Below are 27,198 nucleotides of genomic sequence, written 5' to 3' on the forward strand. Positions count from 1 at the left end.
ACAGTATTTAGCTTTTCTGAGGTTTGTGAACTAAGTGCCACATTTACATTACATAAATACAATGATTTATTTAATTAAATGTTTGCAAAAATTAACTATTCATAAAAAACTAAATTGGTAAAAACACATTAATAAAATAAGATGTTTTAATGGGCCAACATCAGCAACACTAATCTCTAAAACTATCCAGACACCCCTCCTAATAGTAAATTCTGTTAGTGAACTTGAATAAGTGACTTTATGGTCCATCAGTTAGTGACAAAGTTGTTCAACTACACACACACAGCTTGTATAACCTCCATAGGAAAGCTTTGCCAATAGAATGGGGCACTCTGGAGCAGCCACATATGAGCCTAAGATCACCATATCATGATACTGTCCACCTCTAGACTGCATAGTAAGTTGCCATGGCTGTGCAGTTATTTAAATGTTGTGTTTTGAGTAACACGATGGCTGCTTTAATAGTTAATATGACCTTAAGTCTTCAGTGTTCCTGGGAAACTAGACTTGAATCAAATCAAAAACCACTTTTAACTGTGTCAGAGCCACTTTAATCAAACAATAAAATCAATATACAATAGAAAAACACATCCTAAATCAACTCAAGGCTTCAATTATGCACATTTATATGAATACCAAACACTCTCTTACAGAATTCCAAACATAAAGCTGAACTGATCCTCCTCCTCCTCCTGAAACTCATCCCACAGAGCAAAATTCCACCCTTGACCTACATCATCTTCTCCCATGAATAAATCTTCCATCCGCAGCATCTCAAGCAGGTCATCTAGACTGTAGGATGGGAAATCACTGTTACCATAGGAACCACCTTTGTCATCACGGACACTGCACCCCGGTTCTGGCTTTCCCTTCGCCTTCTCATGGCACTGGTCCATGTGCGTCAGGTCATAGAGTCTCCGCCTCTCTTGGTCGGACAACACCTCATAGGCTGAGGAAGAAAGAAAAAAAAAAAAGCAGGCCAATCATGTTGGCTGCTACAAAACCCAATGGAGCTTATTGGCAACTGCAACATTTAAAGAGAAATTCCACTGAATTTTATACATTTCTGCATAATTCAGTTACTGAGGGGAAAAAACTCATTCAAAGTGGTCTGATGTAGAGAACTCACTGACTGTGATTGTCTTTACAATGGTGGTGACAATATCCAGGGGTCATGCAAATACAGCCATTTTATTTACTTTCATTTATTTTAAGTGACCAGTGAATGTGCATGTGTCCTAAGAGTTTGCTGTTGATAACAGCTAAATAGTGGTCAATGTGCCTTACAATGACCCGTTCAGGAATGGATTTTTAAAAAATGTTAAAAAAACAAAAAAAAAAAAACAAGGCATCAGGCATTTCCTGTGAGGAAGCTTTCATAGAAATGACATGCTTCTGACATCTGGTTCCCACCACCACAGATGTGAATAATTCTGACTCTGTAAATTTCTCTAGAATGAAGTATTTCATATCAAATCACTCTGAATGACTTTGTGTACCTAAGAGGGACTCTGTGTGTGGTGTGTGTATGTGCGTCTACACACCTTGTGCAAGTTGTGTGAAGATCTGTTGTGCATCTGGGCTGCGATTTCTGTCAGGGTGGAATTTGAGGGCCAGCTGACGAAACGCTTTCTTTATGTCTTTCTCTGTAGCGACACGAGGAACTCCTAATACCGAATAAAAATCACTCACACACTCAGTAACAGATGCACACAGCAACAGGACACACAAATGCACTGGCAGTGCCATTGTCTGTCTGCTATGCCACAGAAATGAACACAAGCAAAGCCACCACAAACACACCAAAATACGCAAAGTAAAATTACACCTCCTAGACATTTGCTAGCAATACGCATCATAAAAGGTGGTGGCTGCACTTTCATGATAAAAATAATAACAGTGGGTAATTCACAAAGCAGAATTTTTCTGACCTCTGATTCTACTGACAAAATAATGACAATGTATAAGACAATGGGCTTCATTCACCATTGTCTTCCTAATTATGTTCCTAAAAAAAGAACAAATACCAAATACAAAAACATTAGTGAATGTCAGGATCTTTGTCAAAACTGAAAAAAGGGAGTTTTAAGAAGAAATTTCTTTTTAAGAACGATTGGTGAAGCATAAGACACTGTCTTATTCTGTTTGATAGTATTTTAAAGCAGAATCCAACCAAAATGAAAAAGTAATATGCTTACTCATATCCTACAGCAGTGTTGCAGTAGTCTTTAGAGTGAGGTATTCTGGTTTAAAGACTTCTAATGATGCATCTTGAAGGCAAAAGGAACTTTTGAAAAAGCTACTTTGGGGTGGATTTTAAGGGGAGAACTGATTTTATTCATTTTTTTCACGAGATGGCGAATGAAAGAGGAAAAGCAGATAATTACTGTTACTGCTAGGAAGCTGAATATCTTATTGCAGCTGTGTAACTGTAGCAACTGTATTCAAATCGCCATTACAATAAAGAAAATGGATTATTCAAACATTAAAAATGATGAAGACAACAAAGAAGCTCATTTTAAAAATGTATCTGAAGTCTATTTTGCACTACATAAAATTAGAATCACTTCTTCCTGATTTTGTTTGATGAATCCAATAAAAGTCCATTCAACATGGGTTACTTTTATTAGCATACAGCACAGTGTTTATGTTAGCAGTCAGTACTGGTGGACACCACAGGGATTTACCATGGTTATACGAAGTATTTGCATAATGCATGATGGGTATTGTAGTGAGAGAACACTTAACAAAACAGAAACGCAAAGAAATTGTGAAGCCCGTTCGTTTCACTGAGCGCAGTGGTTTTTTACTTAGCACACAACTCAAGCACACAACTTACACATAACTACGCTACACTTAAAGGAGATTTTTCTCAGAAAACTACGACCACAACATGTCGAAAGTGCTTTCGACCCATAGTGTCGATGAATGCAGGTTTAATATGATATTTTAGGAGGATATTATTAAACACTACCTTTTTAAACGCTCCACGCTCTCGCGTCTACAGCACAACTCCGACCTCCGGTCACCAGATGGCGCTGCGTCTTTCACCAAGTTATTGCCCGCTGCTCGATTCCAACTCCGGCGCAACTCGTAGGGCTTTGGACTGTAAACAGACGGCGATGGCTGCTGAGAGGGGCGGAGGCGACAACAACATTCACGACGACATGGGCAACCAGCTGCAGCTCGTACCTGGTGAGTGGGCTGGAAACGCACTTCTGAGATGCAGAGACACAGCAGGCTGTAAAACAGAGCTGCTCAAGCTCAACGTCGCAGTTTTACTCTTCATAAACGCTGCTGAGGCCACAGCTGCCTGCCTGCCTGGGTGGCCATCGAGCAGTCGGACATGACAGCTACTAGATTTGGACTAATGAGCCACAAATAACCAAGAATGTGTTCTGTCCCTCCGGTCTGCTGGAGGTAGAACCGTGCACTTTATTTGGCGAATGAAAGTGCAAAATCTGACACTGACTCGGCACAAAAGTGAAAATGAAAGCCAAGTCATTACTCACGTTCTCTCTCTTTCTCTGTGTTTCGCTCTGTATGTCTCTCTCTGCATCTCTTTCCATCACGCTCTGTCTCTCCCTCTCTGTGTCTGTCTTGTCTATCGCTCTCTCGCTGTCTGTGTCTGTCTCTCTTTCACTGTCTCTCTCTGCATATCCATCTCTCGCTCACACTCTCTATCTCTCTTGCTCTGTATGTCTGCCTCTTTGTTTCCGTATGCCTGTCTCACTGTGTTTATGTCTGTCACTCTCTCTCTGCATGTCTGTCTCTCTCACTCTGTGTTTCTTTCACTGTCTGTGTCTGTCTCACTCTGTCTTTGTCTCTCGCTCTGTGTGTCTCGTTCTGTGTGTGTGTCACCACCTGTGTATCTGTCTTGCTCTGTCTGTGTTTCTTGTTTTTTGTCTGTCTCTTTTTTGCTTTGTTTGTCTTTCTTGCCTTTATGTCTCTCTCTCTCTCTCTCTCTCTCTCTCTCTCTCTCTCTCTCTCTCTCTAGAAAATGAGGAAGAGGAGGAAGATGATATGGAAACTGAGGATCGTGATAGTGAGGATGCAGAAAAACCGAGCATTATCAACTTTGACCCCAGCCTGCCAACTTCACATGCTGTAAGTATCAATTAAATCATCAGACTTGTCAAATGTGTAGAAACATATGAAATGAGATTTTGTAAACAGGGCTTTATGTAACGTATCTGATGTTTTTATGGTACAGAATGGATGCTGTAAGGATGTACCTGTGAAAATAATAAGAATGTAAGACTGAATAATAAGAATGTAATTTTTGTGCATGTGTGTGTTAGTACCTGGGTTCAGACATGGAGGAGTTCCACGGCCGTACTCTTCACGATGAAGACAGTGTGCAGAATCTGCCTGTTCTCCCTCATGCTGCTCTCATACTTATCCCAGGCCAGACGCTGCCGCTGCAGCTTTTCCGACCGCAGGAGGTCAGCATGTTCCGCAACCTGGTCAGCCATGACCGCACATTCGCAGTTCTTGCACACAGGTAAGCCCATCCATGTGACTTACAAAGTGATGAAGGGCTTAAACTCACACTGTAGTCAGTGAATAAATTAATGCTTTAGTACAGTTTATGAACTTGATGTCAGATAAAGTTTAATTCTTGTCAGTTGTCTGGGCTGGTCGATGCCATCAAGTGGCCAGGCTTTTACTTTTTCACAGAGAAGCTTTTATTCCACAGTGGTAAAAGACCTTTGCAGTTGCATGTGCTCTAATCAAATTCTTGACATCAGTGCTTGTTTTCTTGTCTGCTAATAAGAGTGTAGTGGTGTCTGTACTCATAGATCTCATTCATCTAAATTCAATCTTGAATTCAGAATCTGCAAAGCCAAAATAGGGTAATTCGGTTTGTTGTTAAGAATCGCATATTAAATTTAGACTCCTGACATGTTATCTTGATCTCTTTAAACATACTGCCATGATCTGTGGTTCATGTCAAAAACAAAATTTATTTGTGCTAAACAAGTCAGGTCATTTTCACGTATGTAATACTTCACTGTCTTTTGCTAGATAGCCCCATTATGATCCTACAGTCACATTCATGCTGTAGGAAAGGAAAATAAAAGTAATGTAAATATGCCTTTATTCGGCTGGTACTGAATGCCCAATACTGATACTGTATTTTGTTTTTATTGGAATTGCACTGTTTGGGATTGTGCTAATTCTTTAATACAATTAAAACTGAGGTTGCTATTAAATGACTGAGAAAGATAAAAGAAACCTCTAAAATCAGAACTTCTGTGCAGTCCTGATGCAAGTGGAGGAGAGCTTAAAGCAGAGTTTGGCACAACAGCAGAGATCTACGCCTTTCGTGAAGAGCAGGAGTATGGCATTGAAACAGTGAAAATCAAAGCTATTGGGCGGCAGCGCTTCAAAGTGCATGACATTCGCACACAAGCAGATGGGTGAGATATCAACAGTGCACAACACAATATCAAACAGTTCATTAAATGGATGCATTTATTAGTAAATGGATTATGTGCCTTTTTTTTAGGATTCGTCAGGCAAAAGTACAGATTTTGCCTGAGAGGATTTTACTTGACCCTCTGAGTGCACTTCAGCTCTTGTCTCGTGTACACACACATGCTTCACCTACCAAGCACACACAACCACAAAGCCAAGTGCAGCGCTGCCAGAACTACAGACGGGTAACTAACATCTAAACATGCTGAACACAGAATACACATAGGGCATGCTATCATATCTGCTGTTATGCATTCTCTCTCCGTCTGTCTCTCAGAGAAAGTTGTATCCTGCTAGCATGACACCATGGCCTCCCTGGGTTTATGCTCTCTATGACTCTGTGAGTTACATTAGGTTACACTTCTCCACACATATACATCCACATTCAACCTTTGTTTATTTCATTTCTAGTCAAAATGGCCATTAAGTGGTACGTGGTTGGTTAGTGTAGTGGTTAACACCTTTGCCTTCTACGCTGTAGACTGAGGTTCAATCCCCGACCAGGGCAAGCACCCTACACTATACCAATAAGGGTCCTTGGGCAAGACTCCTAACACCACCTTGGCCTACCTGTGTAAAATGATCAAATTGTAAGTCGCTCTGGATAAGAGCGTCAGCCAAATGCCATAAATGTAAATGTAAGTGCAAGTTAGAGAGCAGAGAAGCTACTGGTGATGTCAGAACAATAGACTGACCATCCCTCAGCATCATTGAATGTGTTTGGGATTATTTGGATTGTGAGAAACAGAAAATTTAACCAACTTCAAAGACTGAACTTTAGAGCTGTGGAAAAATATCCCTACAGATTTATATGATAAACTGCAAGTCTCTTAGAAAGAATTGAAGCTGTAATGAAGACAGATGTGTAAATAAATCACACTTACTGGCTGTTTTGACAGGAAACTAAATACCAGGGTCTCTGCCCTTTGCACAGTACTGCACAAATTCACAACACTGCATGCACTTAATGGATGTTCTATTCATAATAATAATAATGTGTTACAGGAGACTCTAATGAGCAGAGTAAAGAGACAGCTTCATGAATGGGATGAGAACCTCAAAGATGAATCTTTGCCTACAAACGCTATAGGTACATATGATGATATAAACACACTTCTACTGGACTACATATCACCCATGAACTGCAGATCCCATGCACACATACAGTTACATTTGACATCGACAAAGAGTGCAAACCAAAGCACCTTTTTTCTGAGCATGTGCCTCTTCCATAGATTTTTCATACAGGGTGGCTGCATGTTTGCCAATAGATGATGCTCTTAGACTTCAGCTTCTTAGGATTGGCAGTGCCATACAGAGACTGCGCTGTGAGCTGGACATCATGGACAGGGTATGTATCTGAGAGAGACTGGGCTTTGGGGGTTTGTTTGAGAAACACTGGAGATGAAGGGCAAAAATATAAAACCTATTGATTTTGTTGGAGTCATTTTCTAAGTCAGTAGTTCAATACTGTTATGTTTTGTCCGTTGTCATAGTGCACATCTCTGTGCTGCAAACAGTGCCAGGACACAGAGATCACAACCAAGAATGAAATTTTCAGGTAAGACTCATAAGACCTTCATAAAAAAGCAAAGAAAGGAGAAAAAACAGGGATATCATGATACAGTTTAAAAATCCAACATTGAAAGACATTGTGTGCTCAAGAGTGACTGAGTTTGATGATGAATAGCTTGTGTTCGCTAACCTTTTTGGTGGCTTTTATGCATGAGCACAAAGAATATATTTGTCAAATATGGAACAGTTTGCATAATAATTCTCTGAGATCTTTATTACCTTACTGTTGTGATTGATGAGGCAAAAATGTATAAAAATACTTCAAGACATTTTCACAACACAAAATATGCATCATAATATAGTGTTTTTCTCAGGTTTGGTTAGTTGGAACAGACCGAAAAAGAACCAGTAGCGCGTTTGAAAAATACTATAAAACTATGTATACAATGATTTTTATTTAATGTTTTACATACTAAACTGTACTATATCAAATTACAGAGGGCTAATTATGCTCTCTTTAATGAAACATGCAGTACATCAGGGTAATTTAAGTACTGAATATACCCATGATATGCTCAGAAAAGCATAATGTGACCTTATCACAATACTTGTAAAATGTGTTTACTTTTGCCATTAAATGAAATGATTTTGGCTGCAGTTTGAACTGTACCCCAGTGCACACATCATTTGTTCTCTCTTTCTCTCTCTCTCTATTTGTAGTCTGTCTCTGTATGGGCCAATGGCGGCTTATGTGAATCCACATGGTTATGTTCATGAGACACTGACTGTCTACAAGGCTAGCAACCTCAATTTGATTGGAAGACCTTCTACTCTGCACAGCTGGTTTCCAGGGTGAGGATATGTGTGAATGCTTTTGATTATTCAATGTGTGTTTATTATTGAAACGTGCTTCAGTTTCTACTGTAGTCTAGTAGAGCTAGTAGACGTTTTACTAGCTAGAGTACATCAAAATTAGGACATTTACAATCTTAGCCTTTTGTCACACCATTTATTTGCATTTAAGTCTGCATCAGAGTTTGGGTTTTTGTAACATTTAAAATGATTCTTTTTCTCTGGTGGGTTCCATGCTCCAAAGGCTAAAGTGCACCAAAATTGTTTATTAGGTTAGAAATTTTGCAGAGACATGGACTGTTACTTTACCTTTACATACATAACATTTGCCCACATGAAGATAGAAGAATGGAAAATATCCAAATCAAACACATTGATTTGGATTTACATTATTGGCAGTATTTTGTTATGCAAGAATGCTATGAGTATTCAGTTACGAAATAATGAAATTTATGGTCCCATTGTTTTAAGTTAAAACATCACGTCTGACTCTGTTTAGGTATGCATGGACGATTGCTCAGTGTCGGACGTGTGGTTCTCACATGGGCTGGAAGTTCTCGGCGGTGAAGAAGGATCTGAGTCCACCGCGCTTCTGGGGTCTGACTCGTTCTGCTCTCTTACCCACAATCCCCCAGGGCGAGGAGGGTGTGGAGGGCTCGCGCCTGCTCTGCCTGTGACCTCAGCATGACCTGCACCTTTTAAGCTCGCAGCACATAAAACATCTATCATTTGAGTCCTCCACCTCACCCCAAAACATCACTCTCCAAATCAGAAAGAAAGAAACATGGTAGGAGACAGAGAGAAATAGCTTCGGCCAGGGCAAAAAGGGGACAGATAGACTATAAGGTGTACAAGGTGTAAAGGAGAGGTGAAAAATAAACTGCTTTGTAAATTAGTTTCCCTTGTAGAATCAAACGAGATGGACTCCATGAGGCACTTCTCAGTTTAAATCTATTGCTTTTACAATCAAATGTTCCTCTCACTTTGCCCACAATAACTTAACTTGGCAATGTCTCATGTTTGTGTATGCATATGATGAAAGGGTCATCACATTGTGTTTCTTAGTATTTTGTTAATATAAACAGGCCTTCTGTGAGGAGGAGGGAATTTTTCACTATTATTGGCCAAAGGAAGATGACTTTGGTAAGATTAATAAACAGCAAGGGGACACTGTGCAACATGCTCCTGGATACCACAGTAACTACTGATGGGGAAGGACAGCTGGTGATTTAGAAAGTAACAGAGTTACTTATCATTGTAAAGTCATATCAGGGGCATAGCCCTGCTTACTGTATTTTTGTATTTATATGTTGTCCCCTTTTCCCTATCTCTTGTCAATGACAATGTTATTGGTTGTATGTGTGTTGAAGCACTGAAAGGACTTTGTTAGCAGGCTTATTATTAGAGAGGTCTGCATGTAGACTGCAGCAGTTTTTGGGGGAAACTTCTATTATAAAGCAAACTTTCATTACATGCAGTACAGATAGACTTCACATACACACATCCTGTGTGCACTGCAGCAGTCTCATATCCATGATGATGAACCTAGATACATAAAATGCACCTAACTGGCCGCTCACTGACATATCTGTAATCATAATGATTTATTATTCAAGGGATTCAGGATCCAAAAGGATGTTCAGTTCTACTAAATGCGCTAATAAAATCATTTTTGGAATGTCTTATTTGTATTAAGCATACTTATTATGGAAATGAACTGAGTACTTAGACTTATAATGAGATTTGGAAAGAAGTATAATGAGAAGGACTCCAAGCTAAGCTGGTAAACAAGTTGTCTAAAGTGAAAGCTGACTGATGATGAGAACTTGTCAATTATACAGCCATTTCTGTTTCTAAGCAGAAATTCAAAAGGCCTATGTAACAGAAAAACATTTATGAAAAGAAAAAAGGTATGAGTATGTAAATATAGTTGACATTTCAAAACATCCTGCTCAGTCACCCGTCTTTATGGCCCATACATGAACATGAAAGCCAGTGTATCTACAACAGCCCCGTTCACTGCGCAGTTATAAGGAGGTGTTTCAGCCTGAGCTGTTCGTTGGCACAACAAACGTCTTAAAAGCACAGCAACAACAACAACTTGATTAATTCTATGGGATAAAATGCTTGGAAATGTTTTAAATTTGTTCAAATGAATTATGACTCATGAATTATGACTGTTTATGGTACATAAACATACACAAGCGTCATAAGAGGACCTCATGAAGGAAAAAAGTAAAATACGGAATACAAGAAAATGTAGAAAAGGCAAATCTTTATATACGTGCATATGGACCACCAGAGGGAGACGCTGAGCGCGGCGACCCTCTTCTTCTTCAACTTTGAGTTGATTACGTAATCAAAACAAACTTGAGGCACGTACTGAACGTAGTCTGTACTTCAGACTCCTGTGAGTCGCTAGACTTATTTGGCCTTTATTATCGTTATATATTTATTGTTGTTTTACTTTTGTGTATTTCTTGCGTTATAAAGGAACCTTCTTTTAGGTGTAAGCAAATAGTTTGTGTACTTTGTGAGCGGTTACTGAGGTCCGTCTCTTGGCCAGCTGGCTGGCCTGCTGTTGGTCAGATAGTGTTAACGTTCAGGCAGGCAGGTATCGGGGTGGAGGTTCACCATGCCCCAGCCTCAGCAGCCCGTGGGGAGGCAGCAGCCGCTCCCGCTGGTCCGCTCGTTGATCAGTCGCCTCCAGGCCCATGTGGTGTTCTGTAACCGGACTCCTCGAACCGTGAAGCTCGTCTGGATCAACTTTAACGGAGAGCCGCAGTCCTACGGAGACCTGCAGCCGCTGACGGGGAGGAGGGTGACTACTTATGTGGGTGAGTCTGTCTGTCTGTCTATCTATCTGTCTATTTGTCTCTCCTCCCTACATTACCTGATACCTCTTTAGAACCTGTGCAGTCTGTACTACACAGTTAGCCAAAACGGCAAATGCCTTGGCTTGGGTCACGTTCCAAATATGTCAAACTTCGATCCATAATAACCATAACATACATTTTTACAAACGTTATGTATCTGCATTGACAGATATTGTAAGTGCATGAAAAAGATATCGGCATCGCCCCACAATTCCCGTGTCTGTGCGTCCCTAACTGTTATGTCTATTCTATAAAACAGTAGTGTTCCTGTTGCCGCACTGGTAAAATATACCCTGTGTAATTGTCCTTTTATGTCATTTTGAAGTTTAACCAGAGCAAAAAACTCAATAAATAATCTGTGTGAATTTTATGAGATGTTCTTTTAATGTAGAGTAGCAGTATTCAGGAAATGTGGGCCATTAATTATATTAATTATATTAATGCCAAGTACCATGGTGCATTTGTAAATGATCATCGAGTTACATCAGTACTGCCCACCATCAACCATTTCTTATTACAACTTTGCCAGCCATTCAAGTGTAGCTTTTTTCTGACAAACTCAAAAAATTGATAAGTTTACTAGGATCATTGCTTTCAGTGAGTGATATCAGGACTGAATAGAACTACGATCAGAACGCACATGATAAAAAGATAAGGATCTATTTTAGTTTATTTATAGTTTGGGTAGCGCTGTCGCCTCACAGCGAGGAGGGCCTGGGATCAAGTCCCTGGCTGGGCAAACACGGTCCTCTCTGAGTGGAGTTTGCATGTTCTCCCCGTGTCTGCGTGGGTTTCCTCCGGGTTCTCCAGTTCCCACAGTCCAAAGACATGCAGTCAGGCTGTTTGGACATGCTAAACTGCCCCTGGGTGTGAGTGTGTGAGTGAATGTGTCCGTCTGTCAGCCCTGCGAAGAACTGGCGACCTGTCCAGGGTGTATCCTGCTTTTCACCCACTGACAGAAAGAGAAGCGGCTTAGAAGGTGTGTGTGGGTGTGTGGGTGTGGGTTCTATAGAGCACCAGATTGGGTCTTTCTATAGTTACAATGTCAAGCTTGTAAAAAATATGAGAGCATTTTTGGTGCTATACAGAACTTTTTTGAAGTGGTTCTATATAGAATTATAGACAACAAATTCTCCATTAATCTGAAGAACCATTTCACTATGCAACAAACCTAGCATGCAAATGGTTCGTTGATTGTTCATGGTTCTATGTAGAACCATTGTCTTTACTAAAGAGCCATTGAAGAACCATCCTTTTTAAGAGTGTATCAGTGAAAATACTTGTGTATTTATAGTTAGTTTTGTTGTATCAACAGAGACAGAGCTGAGGGTTTTAAAAAGTGGACATGTCTGTTGATTTCAATATGTTTTACAAGGGTAATGATGTTAAAAGGTAATAGACTAAGACTAAGCACAGTAATGAACATCTCTCTGTTTATATCTGACAGGGCATCCCTGGATGTTTCGTGATTCTGAGTCTGATGATCCCCTCTTGGTGAACAATAAGGAGATGTACTTACCCAGTGCATCGGAAAATGGCCAGGTGTCACTGGCCAACATCACATTACCAGGTACACTACCTCAGATTGCCTGTGATAAAGTGTATGGCATTGACTTTTGGGGCAAATATACAACTTGTAGTTTTGCTGGTTTGTCTATAAGATGTGATGAGGTTGTTCACAATTTGCATCAACGTGTGATTCTGGTGATCGCCTCATGTTCAACCTGCATTAAAATCCAGGTGCACACAACCATTGTGTGTGGAAAAACTCCAGCGGCACTGCTGTGTCTGGTCCACCTGCACCAGCACAACACACACTAACACACCACTACCAGTCAGTATCACAGCAGTAAGGCGAATGATCCACCACCCAAATAATATCTGCTTTGTGGTGATTCTGTGGGGTCCAGACCATTGAAGAACAGAATTATAATTACAGTCTGTAATTGTAGAACTACAAAGTGCACCTATATTTTGAGTGAAGTAAAATGGACAATAAAGGCAGAAGCCAGGAGGTGGTTTTATTGAAATGGCTCGTCAGTGTCAGTCTGAAGTGCTGAATAGCAGGTGAGAGGATAAACAGGGAAATGCAAGATGGAAGGCACCTGAGACTGGAATTATCCCCAAACAAAGTGCATTCTTGCATTCTGGGCTGATTAAAGTGTCCCAGATAAGCTTGTCAATTCATATTATACAGTTGTATGCAACAGTTTGGGCGCCCTTGGTCACATAAATACAAAACAACTGTTTATATTCTCCCACGACCCTGAGGGAGAAGCGGCTTAGAAAATGTGTGTGGGTCTGTGTGTGTGTGTGTCTGTGTGTGTGTGTGTATATATGCTGAAATGAACATATTAAGAAAAATAAAACAAAGTGCAATAGTTATGGTATATTTAATATTTTATGTGGCATTTTCCCCAATATGTTAAACTCATCAATGAACAGAAATTGTGCACTAAAATGTAAAGAAAAATGTCACATTTAAGGTGTTCACATCCTCCATGTGACTTCTGTCTTGAGATAGTTATGGTATTTTCAGGTTCTTTGACAGACTCAGAATGACAGTCCATATTTCACTGTGTGTGTGTTTGTGTGGCAGTGTTCTCGCTGCGAGAGCGCTGTCTGCAGGTGGTGAGGAAGCTGGTGCGTAGTGAAGATTTCCCTCGCTTAGAAATTGCTCGCACTCTACAAGATGAACTTGCTCAGAAACCCAGCATCCGTGCTGACCTGCAGCGCATCAGCCGGAGAGTGGAGCAAAAACTACTGGAGAACAGAGAAGCACAAAACACGTGAATTTGTCAAAGGCTATCTTTATTACTGTGTATATTTATTAGCTATACATGCATTCAGAACACATGCTGTCCTAGAAGATGGCATTATTTTATTGAATAAAATGGACAGTGTAAATTTTTATTTGAAAGCTCAGTGTAATTGTGCGGTGTACTTGTCTTTGCAGAGCACCCATTTTCACTTGCCTTTGGACACGTATCATTGTTCCTCTTGCTGCTCTGTTTCTATCCAACCAGTTTATGTAAACACATGTTTTAAATGTTAAGTCCATGATTAAAGCCAGCAACAGGCCAGGTAGTTTGCCTGAATGGAGGTAGGTATGTGGTAATAGTGGATGATAGACCTTTGTAATAGTGTTGTACTTCAGAAACTTCACTAAATAATTGATTATATTTACTTGTTGTAACCAATAAAACAGCTTTATTTTCAAATGTGTCTTTTTATTGTGTGAAAGTGGCAAAATGTTGCGATGTGCACTGAAAATGTAGATTTATGGGGAGGCCCTTTCAAATAGTCACTTAACATTTCTGTTTTTGAAATGGTTTTATAAGGATATGGTTAATGTTAATGTTGGGGGAAATGTCCCTATAAAAATAAAATATAACATATATTAGGAAATAGACTATTAAGCATTGCCTCACAAAATCACTACACTAGGGTATTCTATTCAAGCCGTAATAGATTCACTTTTCGAAAGTTATTAATTAATTAATATTATTAATTAATGTTTATGCTCATACTAAGGGCATGCTCTTTATTCACTTAGAACAAAACGCTGAAACTATGATTCAGTGTTAATGTTCATGGACATTTCCTGCCAAAATGTTAATTACGACGAGAGGAAATGAATGGTGTAAAAATGCTTGTGAGGCGCTCACACGTGGCCGCTGAATCTCTGGAGAGAGCCAGCCCTGCAGAGCTCACCTGTAAGGGCCGGTTCGACCCGACAACTGAGATAACAGTGTTGACTGCATTTACAAATTGTTCGCGATTTGTGGCTACGAACTAAGTAAGAGGAAAGGTCGATCAATGTCGATAACATACTTACATTTCTGTAAGCCCTGAGCGTCATAGTCCGATAAGAGGTCGTCGCGGTTTGGAGGGGCGGCTGGCGGGCGTCTAGCACAGCGGCCAGGTAACCGACCTCAGCGAGCTAGCGGAGTTTACCAACAGCTCAGCAGCATTATTACTGTTTTACTGTAACTGTTTCTTATCTAACGGGAAGTTATGTGCACAATTAAAACCTATATACAAACATTTATTTAAATATACACGTATAAGTGGTTTAACTAAGCTGCAGGCTAATGTATGGACATAATCCATCACTGCCTGCACAGCTAAGTTAGGCTAGCTAACGTCAGCGATAATTAGCTAGCTAGCTAACTGTAGAGAACTAACCAGTAACTACGTTAACCTCGGTAGCCAATTCATGTAAAAGCTAAAGTTGGAGAAATTGGCTTTTCTTGAGTATTTTAAAAAAAAGAATTATTTGTAGTTTTCAACTGGTTGTTCTTTGTATTCCATTATTATTCTTTATGTTGAATTCCGCGACCCTCGCACCGCTCGAGTCCTTATGGCCGGGGGTAAAATAAACCATTGGCGTCCATTAGACCTTCCTGCTTACATAATCGTCGGTTCATGTTTTTGTCCATGTTGTTTGTGCATTTAATGACTTTCACAATAAACGTGAAATGTAATCGTTAGAGCTCGTTTCCTGGACATTAAGCCTAGTCTTGAACTAACTTTACACTGCTGTGCCAGTGATGAATCACCATTGGAAATTCTTTTCAGTCCAGGTTTAGTTTTAGGAAACTGGCCCATAATGTTTACAGTTCTGTTTACAGCTGCACTCAGTCCTGTTTTGTGTCTGTTGTGCTGGCACAGAGAGTGGACAGGGGACAGGAGCTGCACCTGCTTAAGGCAAAGAGGTTGGGCTTATAGAACTAGACTCTAAATAAATTGATATATATATTTAAAGAAAATGTAAAAATGGTCTGTGTGCATCCAAAATGTGATTGCTGGTACTTTTTGCTGCTAAAAAAAAGTTACTAGGATGAGGCATGAAAGAATCATTTTTAATGAGAATTTTGAATTTGAATGGGATTTATTTTTCTTGGATGCAACTAAAATCACAGAACTTATTCCTGCAATTGCTAGGAAGCCCCATGTAATAATTTCTGTGTGATTAGGGTATATGTTTCAGTCTGCCAGTTATCACAGTGCAAGCTTATTGAATTAGTGTGTTGACATTGATATGTTTCTCACAAAAACATGATTCTCCATTTCTTAGCCCCAGCAAAATGAATAGAGAAAGGCGAAAGGTGAAGTTTGGTTGGCTACGTATGGCATTCAGCTCACCTAGAAAGTTCCAGAAGAATAATGTAGGCTTGCCTCAGCCCACGCTCTGGGGGGATCCTGGGTCCGATGAATCAAGTGCAGACTGTTCCTCTATCCTGAACATGTCTACTGGCTCAGTTGATCTAGGAGAGCTGGAAGGCATAAAGCTCAGCACACCTAAAGGAAGACAGGCAACACCTTCGAAGAAAGAGTGTACTCCAAAAGCACACTCCTTATCCAGTGGTCCCCGCAAACTGTTTCATAAACAAACCATGACTGCTGAGGTAAGTGCTTTGTACTTATATTGAACTATGTAAGTCGAATTGTATAATCACCACTTTTCCCTCAGTTTGAATAAAACTCCAAATGCTTTCACAGAAGCATTGTACCTCGTGCAAAAAATTTCCAATCACATCAGTAAAGAGTGACTTGTATGACTTTTGTGTGTGTATATGTTTAGGTAGATGCACAGTCAGTACAGCGGTCCCGAGTTGGCCCCGCAGCAACCCCTCCAAGTATGAAGCGCAAGGACAGAACTCCAAAGGAGGGGTCAAAGGCTATTTATCTCAGAGCACTCGCCGAGGCTATTGGGTCTGGTCACCGAAAGTCTCCCTCAACCGAGGACAGTGCCCAGAGCCTCTCGGAAAGGAAATGTGTTACTGGCACACCCACCGCACAGGCGAAGTCTGAGGAAAATACCTACCCTAGATGCTTATTCAGTGACGAGACATCATCTGTGTCAGTCGAGACGAGAGACCACTGTCCCAACTCAGTTGTCTTCATAGACTCAGATGAAGAAGAGAAAGTGGTGAAAACAGACACCAGAGTAAGCACAAGAAGAACAGAAAGATTCGGAAATGAGAGACATGAAAACCTGATGAATTAACTGTCTAAAGTTTTGTCTTTTTGTCAGTAGATTTTGAGTTCAAATTCAAAAGAGCATAACTGACCCTTGGTTAATTAGATGCAGCGTGGTGGAGTATTTGAAGTGAATATAACATCATGTACACTATTGTTGTCAGGTTTTAATGTCAACGTGAGTTGGAAATCATAATGCATGATGTAATCAAATGCAGAGGATGTTTTAGATTTGGAAAATGTAGCTTCATTTTAGTCTGAGATCACTGGAGAGCAGGAAACATGCTTAATGTGATCATTGCATGAACTATCTAAGTAAAAAAAGGTAAAATATGATTTCAGCTTGACTTAAAAGCGTTTTAAATGTAGCACAAATGGTCCATTGTGTCTTTAATTTATCAAACCTCAAAAGACCTACATATGGTTATGCATATCATAAATATGTAATTCAAGTATAAAATTTGAGTATCGTAACATCATTCTTTTTCTTCATTGCCCATTTCATCTGTTAAAAATTCAAATATTGCCATGTCGGTTCTTTTGAATATAAGGATGGCCCTGGTCCTAATCCTCTTATTGTGATTTTTATGTGTGGTTTATCTCACTCTGCAGAGTGTTCTGAAAGGTGATGAATCTCCTGATTGGTCAGATGTTGAGGACCCTGTTGAGGTAGAAAACTTTTCACAGGATGAGTCTCCGGATCTGCTTACCCAGCGAAAGGTAGAGTGCAAGCAAGACAGTGAAACAGAAGATGCTGAACGCCTTCCTCCTTTGGAGTATATGCCTAACCCACAACCAGCATTCATGCTGCCCCCACAATTCCCAAAATCCACATTTAGTATGCCATGGATTAATCTGACCCCATACCACACCTCCCCGCCTCCTACAAGTACAGAGACCTCAGGGCAACCCTCACAGCCTTGGAGAGAGTTTGTTGTGTCGTCAGGACAATCCCTCCAAGACCCTCCAATAATACCTGATTCCTCAACCTCCAGAAATGTATGTCTGCCTAAAAGTTCACTTGTGGCATTGGGACGGGGTGTTAGATTACAGCAGCCAATCAAACAGGTTTCTATATCTCCAGACCCGTATGCCCTGCCCAACTGGGCTGCCGGAACTAAGACTCTTTCCCCATTTCCAAAGGGACTGTGTGAATTTTCTCCTGTAATGAGACACAGGTTCTCAGATGTGCACACTCTCTCCACTTCAAGAACATCTCTTACTAATGATTTCGCCACCCGTAGGATGTCATTGGGCTCAGAGCCTCTCTGGTTGTCAAACATTGACCATTCAAAGGTAAGCACTATGGGATTTGTTGACACCCATTGTCACCTGGATATGCTGTATGCAAAGTTGGGGTTCCAGGGAAGTTTCCAGAGCTTTCGGAACGAATATGCTAGCAGTTTCCCTGTGGAATTTGGAGGGTGCATAGCCGACTTCTGCAACCCTAGGATTACGCGGAGGGAAGCTATCTGGGAGTGGCTTCTCACAGAAGAATTAGTATGGGGTGCCTTTGGGTGCCATCCACACTTCGCCAAGGAGTATAACTCCACTCATGAGCAAAGCATCATGGGAGCCATGCGCCACCCAAAGACCATCGCCTTCGGAGAAATAGGGCTGGATTACTCGCATAAGAATTCGACAGACTCGAGCAAACAGAAAGAGGTATAAAAGCATTAGTACAAGTAATATTCGTTTCAGTTGTAGAAATTTTACAGGTTGCTTATAATTTCATTAACGCAATTACCCTTTTACAATTCAGTCTGTTAAAATCTATATTAAAGCACTGTACAAATTTTAAAAAATGTAAAGGAAATGGTTGTGTTTAGGACTGTGATTTCTGCATAGAGCCATTTCATGTTTAATGTTTCTTTGCATGGTCAAATTGTTCTGATTGGTGGTTCTATATAGAACCTATTTGAAAACTGCACCAAAAAGTGTTCTTCTGTTACAACCGTGACATTGTAACAATAGCAGAACCCTTTTTGGTGCTATATAGAACCATTTTCAAGAAGGTTTAATATGGAGCCATTTATAGCATATTTTCTGTCATTCATAAGAATCATTTTGCCATGCTACAAACAATTTAAGCATGAAATAGTTTTATATAGAAAAATAACTGTTGCTTTAACTAAGAAACTCTTGACAAACCATCTTTTTTTAATGTGTAGTGTACATGCATTTGTGTGCAGGTGTTTGAGCGGCAGCTGCGTTTGGCTGTGTCTCTAGGAAAGCCTTTGGTCATACACTGCCGTGATGCTGATGATGATTTGCTGGAAATCATGAAGAAGTTTGTTCCCCGAGACTACAAGATACACAGGTTTGTTTTCATAGAAACACTGTGTGTATGCTTGTGTATAAGCTATAGGAATGCCTGTGTATAAGTTATGGGAATTCTCTAATGTTTTGTGTTTGTCTCTGAGACAGACACTGTTTTACCAACAGTTACTCTGTGATCGAGCCGTTCCTGAGTGAGTTCTCCAATTTGTCCGTGGGGTTTACTGCTCTGATAACATACCCTCATGCTGTAGAGGCCCGTGATGCAGTGAGGAAAATCCCACTTGACCGTATCCTAATGGAGACTGACGCACCATACTTCCTACCTAGACAGGTGTGTGTTTGTGTTCTTATGTTTTTGGTCATTCTCACACATATCTGAAGGTGTAAGACTAACACATGCTTCCCTTCAAGAAATGTGGAACCAGGAAACATGCTTTCACACAGCTAGGCATGCAGCCTCATTTAGCTGCTTGAACCTCATGCAGAGTTCTAACTATATTCGCATCACTAACATAACATTACAGCCAGTACAGTTCTTCTGTAGCATAACATGTTGGTGTTATAAAAATGAGGACAGTATTTCAGAATTAAGATAGAGGAATTTCTCTTCCATGTTTATCAAGCAAACCGCAAAATAACCACATTCCACCCATTTATGTTTCAGTAGTGGAGGGGGAGCACCACTATGCCAGATTTACCTGAAAACTATCATAGCTAGAGATGAAAACCTATCCATGATGCATTCCCATCTAAAATTAAAGCACCCTCTAATTACTTAACAGATGCTGTTCACTTCCACTGAGAGCCAAATTGTTCCTATGGTTGTATCATGCTGGTTGGGGTTTCTCTTTCCTCGTGATGTACTGCTAAATCAGGACTAGTTTTAAAAGTTTTAATGTCTCTGGAAATATCTGAGAAATAGTATGCAACAGTGGTTCAGTGACAGCTTACAGCTACACACACCACAGAACATGTTTGATTTCAGCTGTCACTCCAACACCACAGTCAGATGTGAGTCTTTACCCTCTGAACATGTGTAATTTGATCATCATTTAGCAGGAACTGAGCCTGTACTGTGGTATGTGGGACTGACTGGACCTGTAGCCTGCTCTCTAAGCTGATGTTAGGTTAGTTAGTAGACTAAAGATCCAAATGCCACTAAACAAATTTAATATCGCCGTTCTGTCCCTCTGACATCAGATGTTTGACTTGCATTCCCTAAGATTTGAGTCATTCATGTGAACTTGTTAGTGTGGCTTTAGTATCAAACCTGTGAGCAGAACCGTTGTTGTGTTAGCTAAGCTAATGCTAACCAGCTCCTCCCTCCTAGTTAGCAGCATCATTTAATATTGTACCAGTATGATTTGTTGTGGTATACTGTCAATGTTGAGTTTTTGTATGATGGATTGAGTGTTATGCACTATATTTACTTATTTAGCAAACAACAGTGACACATTTCAACACTTTCTTGCACATTTTTTGAAACACTAGAATTGCTGTATACTGCAGTATTATTTGTAGACACTTTGAATGGGTAAAAAAAAAAGTATACATCCCAACACTAGTAGAATTAAGTAGAAAGATAGGAATAGTCTTGTGTGAACAGAACGTTGTGAGTTGAAACTGGGATGGTGCATTCTAAAGTAAAGGCCAAAGCACTGAAACTGTAGAGCAGAGTTGAGAAACTAAAGATCAGAGTCCAGCTTCCTAATTTCTTTGCTTTAACATACCAGTTACACCTGGCAATTACCTGATAAGTTGAATCAGGTGTGTTTGAGCAGGAAATCACCAAATGCTACAGTAATCTGGGACTCCAGGATTGTCTGCAAGCATGTTTCTAATCCACTCAAATAGCGTTTGGTGTTTTATAAGAGCAGTGCTTTGCGTCAGTGACAGTGTCCTTGTTTTATTTATGTTTTTATTTTAATGTTCCTGGTCATTGTGTTTGGTTGAAATTTCTGTTTGTGTAAATGCTTCGTCACTTTTTAGGTCCCCAAGACAGTCTGTAGGTTTGCTCACCCTGGGATGGGCATACACACTTTGCGTGAGATCAGCCTGCTGAAGGGAGAGCTCCTCTCCACTGTGTTCCAAACCGTCCGCCAGAACACCACACACATCTACGGCCTGTGAACACAGCAGCCGTGCATTCATGGCCTGAAGGCTGTTACCACAGAATCTACTGTTCATATCCTAAAACCCATCAACCAGCGTGTGTGTGTGTGTATCAGAACCATGGTCATCTCTAAATCTGTATGTGTGTCAAATAGGTTTCTTTATGTGAAGTAAAATCTGTTAAAAGTATAGTTTTATTTTCAGATTACTGTTAGTTTTTTTTTTTTTTTAAAGACTTTAAAATGGTTCTGTTAAAATTCTTTATAGATATTATTCTACCATTAATATGTAAATGCACTCAGTGAATTGTTGTATAAATGTGATAGTGTTGTGTGTGTTTCCAAGACAAAATACCAGATTTCTTTTCACTACACATTTCTTTCCCAATAAAATTGCCCTGTAGGTGATGTATATATTGTGCATATTTGTTATGCTACAGCAATTACATTTTTGTTCATGCTCATTCATTTAAATTTTTTTCTGACAAGAAAAAAAATCATAAAGACTGCTCAACAAACATTACTGTAAATGTCAGTTAAAAGTAAAATAAAAATGTAAAAAAAAAAAAAAAGGTAAAAATTATATAAATGTAAAAAATATATTCAAACAAATATTTAAGCATTGAATATTAATTCAAACATATTTAAGAAGAGTTGTTGGGATATCTTTTAGAAGCTGTCAGATGTTGGTGTTAATAGGGTAGGCACACAGGTCATGTACAGTAAATGTGAGGAACCTGAAAACAAAAGCACACATTTTTTAGCAATGAAAATGAAGGAAAGTTAATATTGTGATTAAGAAAAAAAGTCAAAGCAACCTAAATGTTCAGTAAATACTGTTTGTAGTGCATTGTAAACAATAAGTCAGATGATAATATTACTATATAGGTATGCAATAACACAGAGTGAAGAAAGATGAAATTTCAATAAGTTGATCTCTTAGGACGTCTTAGGCACATCTCAGTACCTTTAGTCAGTGAACATAGTTGTAGCATAATTCAAAGTTTTCTAACTTGTATTGATTCCACACACCCCGTCTCGTCTCCAGGCTTTTATTTTATTGCTCTGTTTTAAAACATGAAGTTATGAAAGGTACAAATATGTATTTCTAAATGTTTCCCATGGAAACTGATCAATAAGCTGTGTGTTTCAATAATGTACAGTATTTTGTGCAATAAAAAAAAATCTCTTTGGAGATCATGCCCTCAGACCCCCCAGTACAGTTTTAGCCCCCTATCATTGAACCTTTAGTGACACACCTAGGTTGTAACAATGTTTCCTGATGCCTGAGATATTGTCGTCATTGCACGGTGGAGCGGTACATATCTGTGTTGTAAGGCAAAATAGTTCCTGTAGAAAACATTTAGAGTTACCTCTATTTTACTGTTATTTACATTGTATATAGAAACTTAAAAGACACATGTATGTTTACTTATTGTTTGCATAGTAAATAAAGTGGCCACATTTGTGGTGTACACATTGCGACCCCTGGTTCCTACAGTGGTCCCCACCACTGTAAAGAAGTTTCTCTACAATATGTCATGAACCATTTCTCATCAGACCACTCTGCATGAGTTTGTTCACATCTTAGCAATTCAATCAGTGGAATTCTGCTTTAATGTTTAATCACAAACAACTGTGGAATAACACATAAAACCACAGACACAACGCTTAGAGAGCTCCTCAAATTAGAATTTTATTCATTTTTTTAACAATCAACTTAAAAAGTTCATAGATGATCACTCATTGATGCATTTTCTGACAGTAAGTTGTAGGAATTGAAGTCCTTTCAAGATCTGGTGGTTTGGTCACTCTGAAACAAATGAGGAAAAAAAGAAGGATTTTTCTGGTTTTGTTTCAGTATTAGTGTTTACAACAGAAGAAATCTCAACTAGAACAAACCTAAAGGGGGTGTATCACCGAGGACATTCAGCAGAATCTTCTGTAACATCGGGCCATACTCCTCATATTCCTCCTCTGTCAGAGACACACCCAGCTGAAAAGGTGCGCTCATCTAAGACAGGCATGGAAAAAGAGTAAAAAAGTCATTTAAATGGTGTCCCCTGTGTCATAACCATCGTGATGCACCTTTTCTTAACTGTAGTTCTGAATGGTCATACTTTGTTTCCCTTTACAGAAATATATTTAATTTACTTTAGAGCATTTTTGGTACATATTACATAGTGTACTGGAAGTATACTGAAATGTTTACTACATTTAATGTTTGAAATAATTTTTCAGATCCTATTAGTAAAGTGAATATTCCTTATTAATAATTGTACATACTGTTTGATATACATACCATGAAATGGTTATCCTCCAAAGGAATAGGAATCTCTAGGTCTGCAGCAGCCCTCCGTCCCAGTCGGGGTGGCTTGCGGTCTCCACGACCCTAAAACACACACTTAATGGCTGAGCATCTCATCATCTCTAAAACACAGCTAGAAAGCTACTCACTAAACTATATATATATATATATATATATACACACACAGAAAAACATTGAGTTTTGTCATACGTGTGCCTTATCTACCTCACCTGTGGTTTCTGGGTGGGGCTGAGGAAGCTGGAGCCAGACATAACACATTCAGCCCACAAGGACAGAGCAAAGAGGAGCAAGATTGCATGACCTGTGCGATTTGGGCATGGCATCCTGAGCAGGCTCTTGGTATCTCCTGAAACCAAGCAGCTAACCTCCAGCCAAAAGTGACAACAAAATTAGTACAGCAGTTTTTGATCAATCAGTCTGTAGTAGCTGGCTGTGAGAATAATCCAATGACTGTTGAAAGTCATATATGTATAATGTTTGTATTTTTCTTATAATGTTTGCTTTTTCTTATAAAGCCCCCAAACTCTGGAATGATCTTCCAGAAACTGTTCGGGACTCAGACACAGTCTCAATCTTTAAGACTAGGCTGAAAACACACTTGTTCAGTTTAGCTTTTGGTAGGTAATGTTCCCCCTTAGATAAAGGCAGCAGATCCTGGGGTCCATGGACACAGGGAATTATAGTAAACTGAGACGCTGGTGCTGTCGTCCCGCTGCTCGCACGCAGTCACTCAAGTTTGTGGACGGTGGAGCGGAGGGATGCCGAAATGTTGTGTGTCTCCTTCTGGTTCTCTCCTTTTAGTTAAGCTGTCATAGTCAGATCTGCCGGAGTCATTAGCCACACTCTGTAAATGTTTACATTCCCTGTTCATGTACAAACGGATAGAACAAAACTAATTCCATTTACCTGCTTTTTTTTTCCGAGTATACAACCGCCCACATGTCCGGCTAGACACTGAAGGACGACTGACTGCCGAGCCCTCCTGCTACCCACTTCAGACCAGCTGCCCACGTTGGACCACCTTGGATGAGCTGCCCACCCTACGCTGATGTTCTCATAGACTCCTAGATATTCCTAATATCAATATTACTGCTGTTAATATTAGTAGTATAATCACTTGTAGGTAGTTTGACCAGAGGAGGATGGGTCCCCCCTGGTGAGCCTGGTTCCTCCCAAGGTTTCTTCCTCAGTTCTGAGGGAGTTTTTCCTTGCCACTGTTGCCCCCGGCTTGCCCACTGGGGGGTTTCTGTACATTCTGTACATTCTTACAGTCCTGTGGAAACTTTGTCTTTTCTGAAATTCTGTAAAGCTGCTTTGTGACAACATCCATTGTAAAAAGCGCTATACAAATAAATTTGATTTGATTTGATTTGATTTGTATGAGTTTAATTAAAATTATGTATTTCAGTGGTCAGGAATCCCACAGGACCACCACAGCAAGTATTATTTGGGTGTTGAAACATTCTGTAATCTTCATGATTACACACAGCAGTGCTGCTGGAAAATTTAAACACCCCAGTATCTCTGCTGGATGGAGAATAGTTCACCAACCAAAAATATCCAACCAACAATGTGAGTTTCCAATTAACCTGTTCACCTGTGGAATGTTCCAAACAGGTGTTTTTTTGAGTATTCCTTAACTTTCCCAGTCTTTTGTTGCCCCTGTCCCAACTTCTTTGGAACATGTTGCAGGCATCAAATTCAAAATGAGTGAATATTTGCAAAAAACAATAAAGTTTGTCCATTTGAACATTAAATATCTTGTCTTTGAATATAGGTTGAAAAGTTTTTATTTATGTTTTACACAACATCCCAACTTCATTGGAATTGGGGATGTGTATATATATATATATATATATATATATATACCTTCAATATCTTCAATATGTTAAATGAAGAAAATAAATTAATATTTTAGAGAATGTGTATTTATTTTTATTTAGAAATAATAAAACATGTAATTTGACCAGTGTTTGTATACACATAAAATCTTGTATTTTGATTTTGGCCATATAAAATTTATACATAATTTGAAACAGGTAAGTTGCCTTTTTACTTAGAATTTTATCATAATGTAACATGAAATCTTGTTTCATTGATGTACATTAAAGTTAAATATGTTTTTTGCTTCTCCTATGAAGTTACCATTTTGGAAATACAAGGTTTTGTTCACATTAGTGGCCACTCTCAAACACAGGTGGCTGTATACGCAAGAAAGAATTTCTCTACAGGTAGTATGTTTTAATACGTTTAGTATATGGCTGTGTGTCTTACCTGGTCAAGCAAAGGACGAGATGGTGGTATCAGCAGTTCACTCTACACAGTGCTTCACTCTTAAATAGGCTGCTGCTTATCTGGACTCATAAGAGAGAGGACTGTAAAAACAAACACAGTGGAATGTCCCTGTCCCTTAATGTGGTGAATATTTTTGACACTAATAGTGTTTTTAAATATTTGTATGTGTGAGTATGTGTATTATAAAGATAAGAGATACTGGTCACTTAGAGACTTCACATTACAATTCCACATTCACGTTAGCAATAGACATAAGGTGGCTGGTGAAGTGAATGGAAAGTTTTTCTTCCTGAACTTCTGTGTTATGATGTGATGATTAAAGTGACATAGTTCTGCTGTTGATAATCTCCCAGAACTAAACATACACGCTCAACACTTAATGGATGCATACAGTAGTCTTTATTAAATAGCTGACTTATTTGTTTTGAATATCTCTGTGACTATACTATGAACATGAAAAAATAGTTTAAGCCTCTAACAAACACAGGTCATACCATTGTTTGAGTGGGTGTAAGCTGAAGATGAGCTTAGTGCTGAAATCTGAGGCTTGCAGGCTTTCTATTAGAGCTGCTTTATTGAATTTATCTTAGATCCAGTCATAGATCTACTTAATGTTTATCATTCTGCATCTAGATCATGTCTTTATACACTACCGTTAAATACATCACAACACACTGAGCAGTGTGAGAAATGTTTACAGGGCTCAAATAATAAAAAAAAAATTTCCACACTTTTTTGAAGTAAAAGTTTGATATAGTATGTAACCATTCTAATGTTTCAAATGTACAATTTACTCCCTAGTGCATATATGGAAAAACTGTAAATACATTGAAATCACTTTTTTATGATATCACCAAACCCAATACATGTGCATATATCTGTTTCTTTAGTGACGCTCACTTTACACTCTCAGAAAAAGGTACTGTACTATCACTCAGATGGTTCCCCTCCTGTCACTGGAGCAATATCCTCAGTATCTTTAGATAGTGAACATAATTGTGCAATATTTCATTGAGATTATATATTTTTAAGTTGTACTGACATCAACTCACTTAATGCCTCCAGCTGTTTTATATTATTATTCTTTACTAAAACATTAGGTTAAGAACATTTCTGATTGGGTGTTAATGTGAGCAGAATGTTTCACAGCTCACTCACCAAGATTACATATGCAGTACATATGCAGTGTAGTCCCGTGACCCTGACGGAGCAACGGCTTAGAAAATGGATGGATGGATGGATGGATGGATGGATGGATGGATGGATGGATGCAGTGTAGTCTGCGACTGAAACGTTCGTCGTTTTGGCACATTGGGTTAAAAAGATACACGTTAAACTGCAGAGTATTTAAACAAATTTGTACCCTTATTTTAAAAAAGTGAGGAACATTTGGTTTCATGTGGTATATACCCTCTAACAAAAGCATCAAACATTTCTTTCACATTTCTTTTATTGTTCTGTAACATTAGGTTAT

General features: G+C 39.3%; 5 protein-coding genes across 6 annotated transcripts; 3 read left to right on the forward strand and 2 right to left on the reverse strand.

The window, feature by feature from the left end:
- Positions 1–528: 528 nt before the first annotated feature.
- zgc:152986 (uncharacterized protein LOC101884054 homolog) lies at positions 529–4,475 on the reverse strand. Its single transcript, XM_017718317.1, has 4 exons — positions 4,340–4,475; positions 2,975–3,218; positions 1,545–1,759; positions 529–949 (listed from the first exon to the last, which is right to left on the reverse strand). The coding sequence occupies exons 1-4, from the start codon at positions 4,473–4,475 to the stop codon at positions 648–650; spliced, it is 897 nt and encodes a 298-aa protein (XP_017573806.1). The 3' UTR covers positions 529–647.
- Positions 3,018–9,530, forward strand: crbn (cereblon). The gene is made up of 11 exons (XM_017719676.1): positions 3,018–3,195; positions 3,998–4,107; positions 4,302–4,504; positions 5,265–5,423; positions 5,513–5,666; positions 5,759–5,821; positions 6,487–6,571; positions 6,717–6,832; positions 6,978–7,042; positions 7,717–7,848; positions 8,348–9,530. The coding sequence occupies exons 1-11, from the start codon at positions 3,033–3,035 to the stop codon at positions 8,523–8,525; spliced, it is 1,428 nt and encodes a 475-aa protein (XP_017575165.1). The 5' UTR covers positions 3,018–3,032; the 3' UTR covers positions 8,526–9,530.
- Positions 9,531–10,197: 667 nt separating this feature from the next.
- On the forward strand, positions 10,198–13,945 carry vhl (von Hippel-Lindau tumor suppressor). The gene is made up of 3 exons (XM_017718501.2): positions 10,198–10,685; positions 12,172–12,294; positions 13,324–13,945. Exons 1-3 carry the CDS (start codon positions 10,484–10,486, stop codon positions 13,515–13,517), a joined length of 519 nt encoding a protein of 172 aa, XP_017573990.1. The 5' UTR covers positions 10,198–10,483; the 3' UTR covers positions 13,518–13,945.
- A 460-nt stretch (positions 13,946–14,405) lies between these two features.
- tatdn2 (TatD DNase domain containing 2) lies at positions 14,406–21,263 on the forward strand. Its single transcript, XM_017718515.2, has 7 exons — positions 14,406–14,649; positions 15,805–16,135; positions 16,312–16,677; positions 17,322–18,374; positions 18,902–19,029; positions 19,137–19,320; positions 20,979–21,263. Exons 2-7 carry the CDS (start codon positions 15,815–15,817, stop codon positions 21,117–21,119), a joined length of 2,193 nt encoding a protein of 730 aa, XP_017574004.1. The 5' UTR covers positions 14,406–14,649; positions 15,805–15,814; the 3' UTR covers positions 21,120–21,263.
- A 1,508-nt stretch (positions 21,264–22,771) lies between these two features.
- ghrl (ghrelin/obestatin prepropeptide) lies at positions 22,772–25,805 on the reverse strand. 2 transcript variants are annotated; one of them, XM_017718525.2, is made up of 5 exons: positions 25,704–25,805; positions 23,639–23,794; positions 23,403–23,492; positions 23,003–23,114; positions 22,772–22,913 (listed from the first exon to the last, which is right to left on the reverse strand). In XM_017718525.2, exons 2-5 carry the CDS (start codon positions 23,750–23,752, stop codon positions 22,909–22,911), a joined length of 321 nt encoding a protein of 106 aa, XP_017574014.1. In that variant the 5' UTR covers positions 23,753–23,794; positions 25,704–25,805; the 3' UTR covers positions 22,772–22,908. The 2 variants fall into 2 exon arrangements, with proteins under 2 accessions (XP_017574014.1, XP_037390845.1); XM_037534948.1 differs by having other exon boundaries at positions 22,803–22,913; positions 23,639–23,789; positions 25,704–25,768.
- Between the last annotated feature and the right edge of the window lie 1,393 nt (positions 25,806–27,198).

Source organism: Pygocentrus nattereri, chromosome 26, assembly GCF_015220715.1.
Source record: "Pygocentrus nattereri isolate fPygNat1 chromosome 26, fPygNat1.pri, whole genome shotgun sequence".
Taxonomy (NCBI): Eukaryota; Metazoa; Chordata; class Actinopteri; order Characiformes; family Serrasalmidae; genus Pygocentrus; species Pygocentrus nattereri.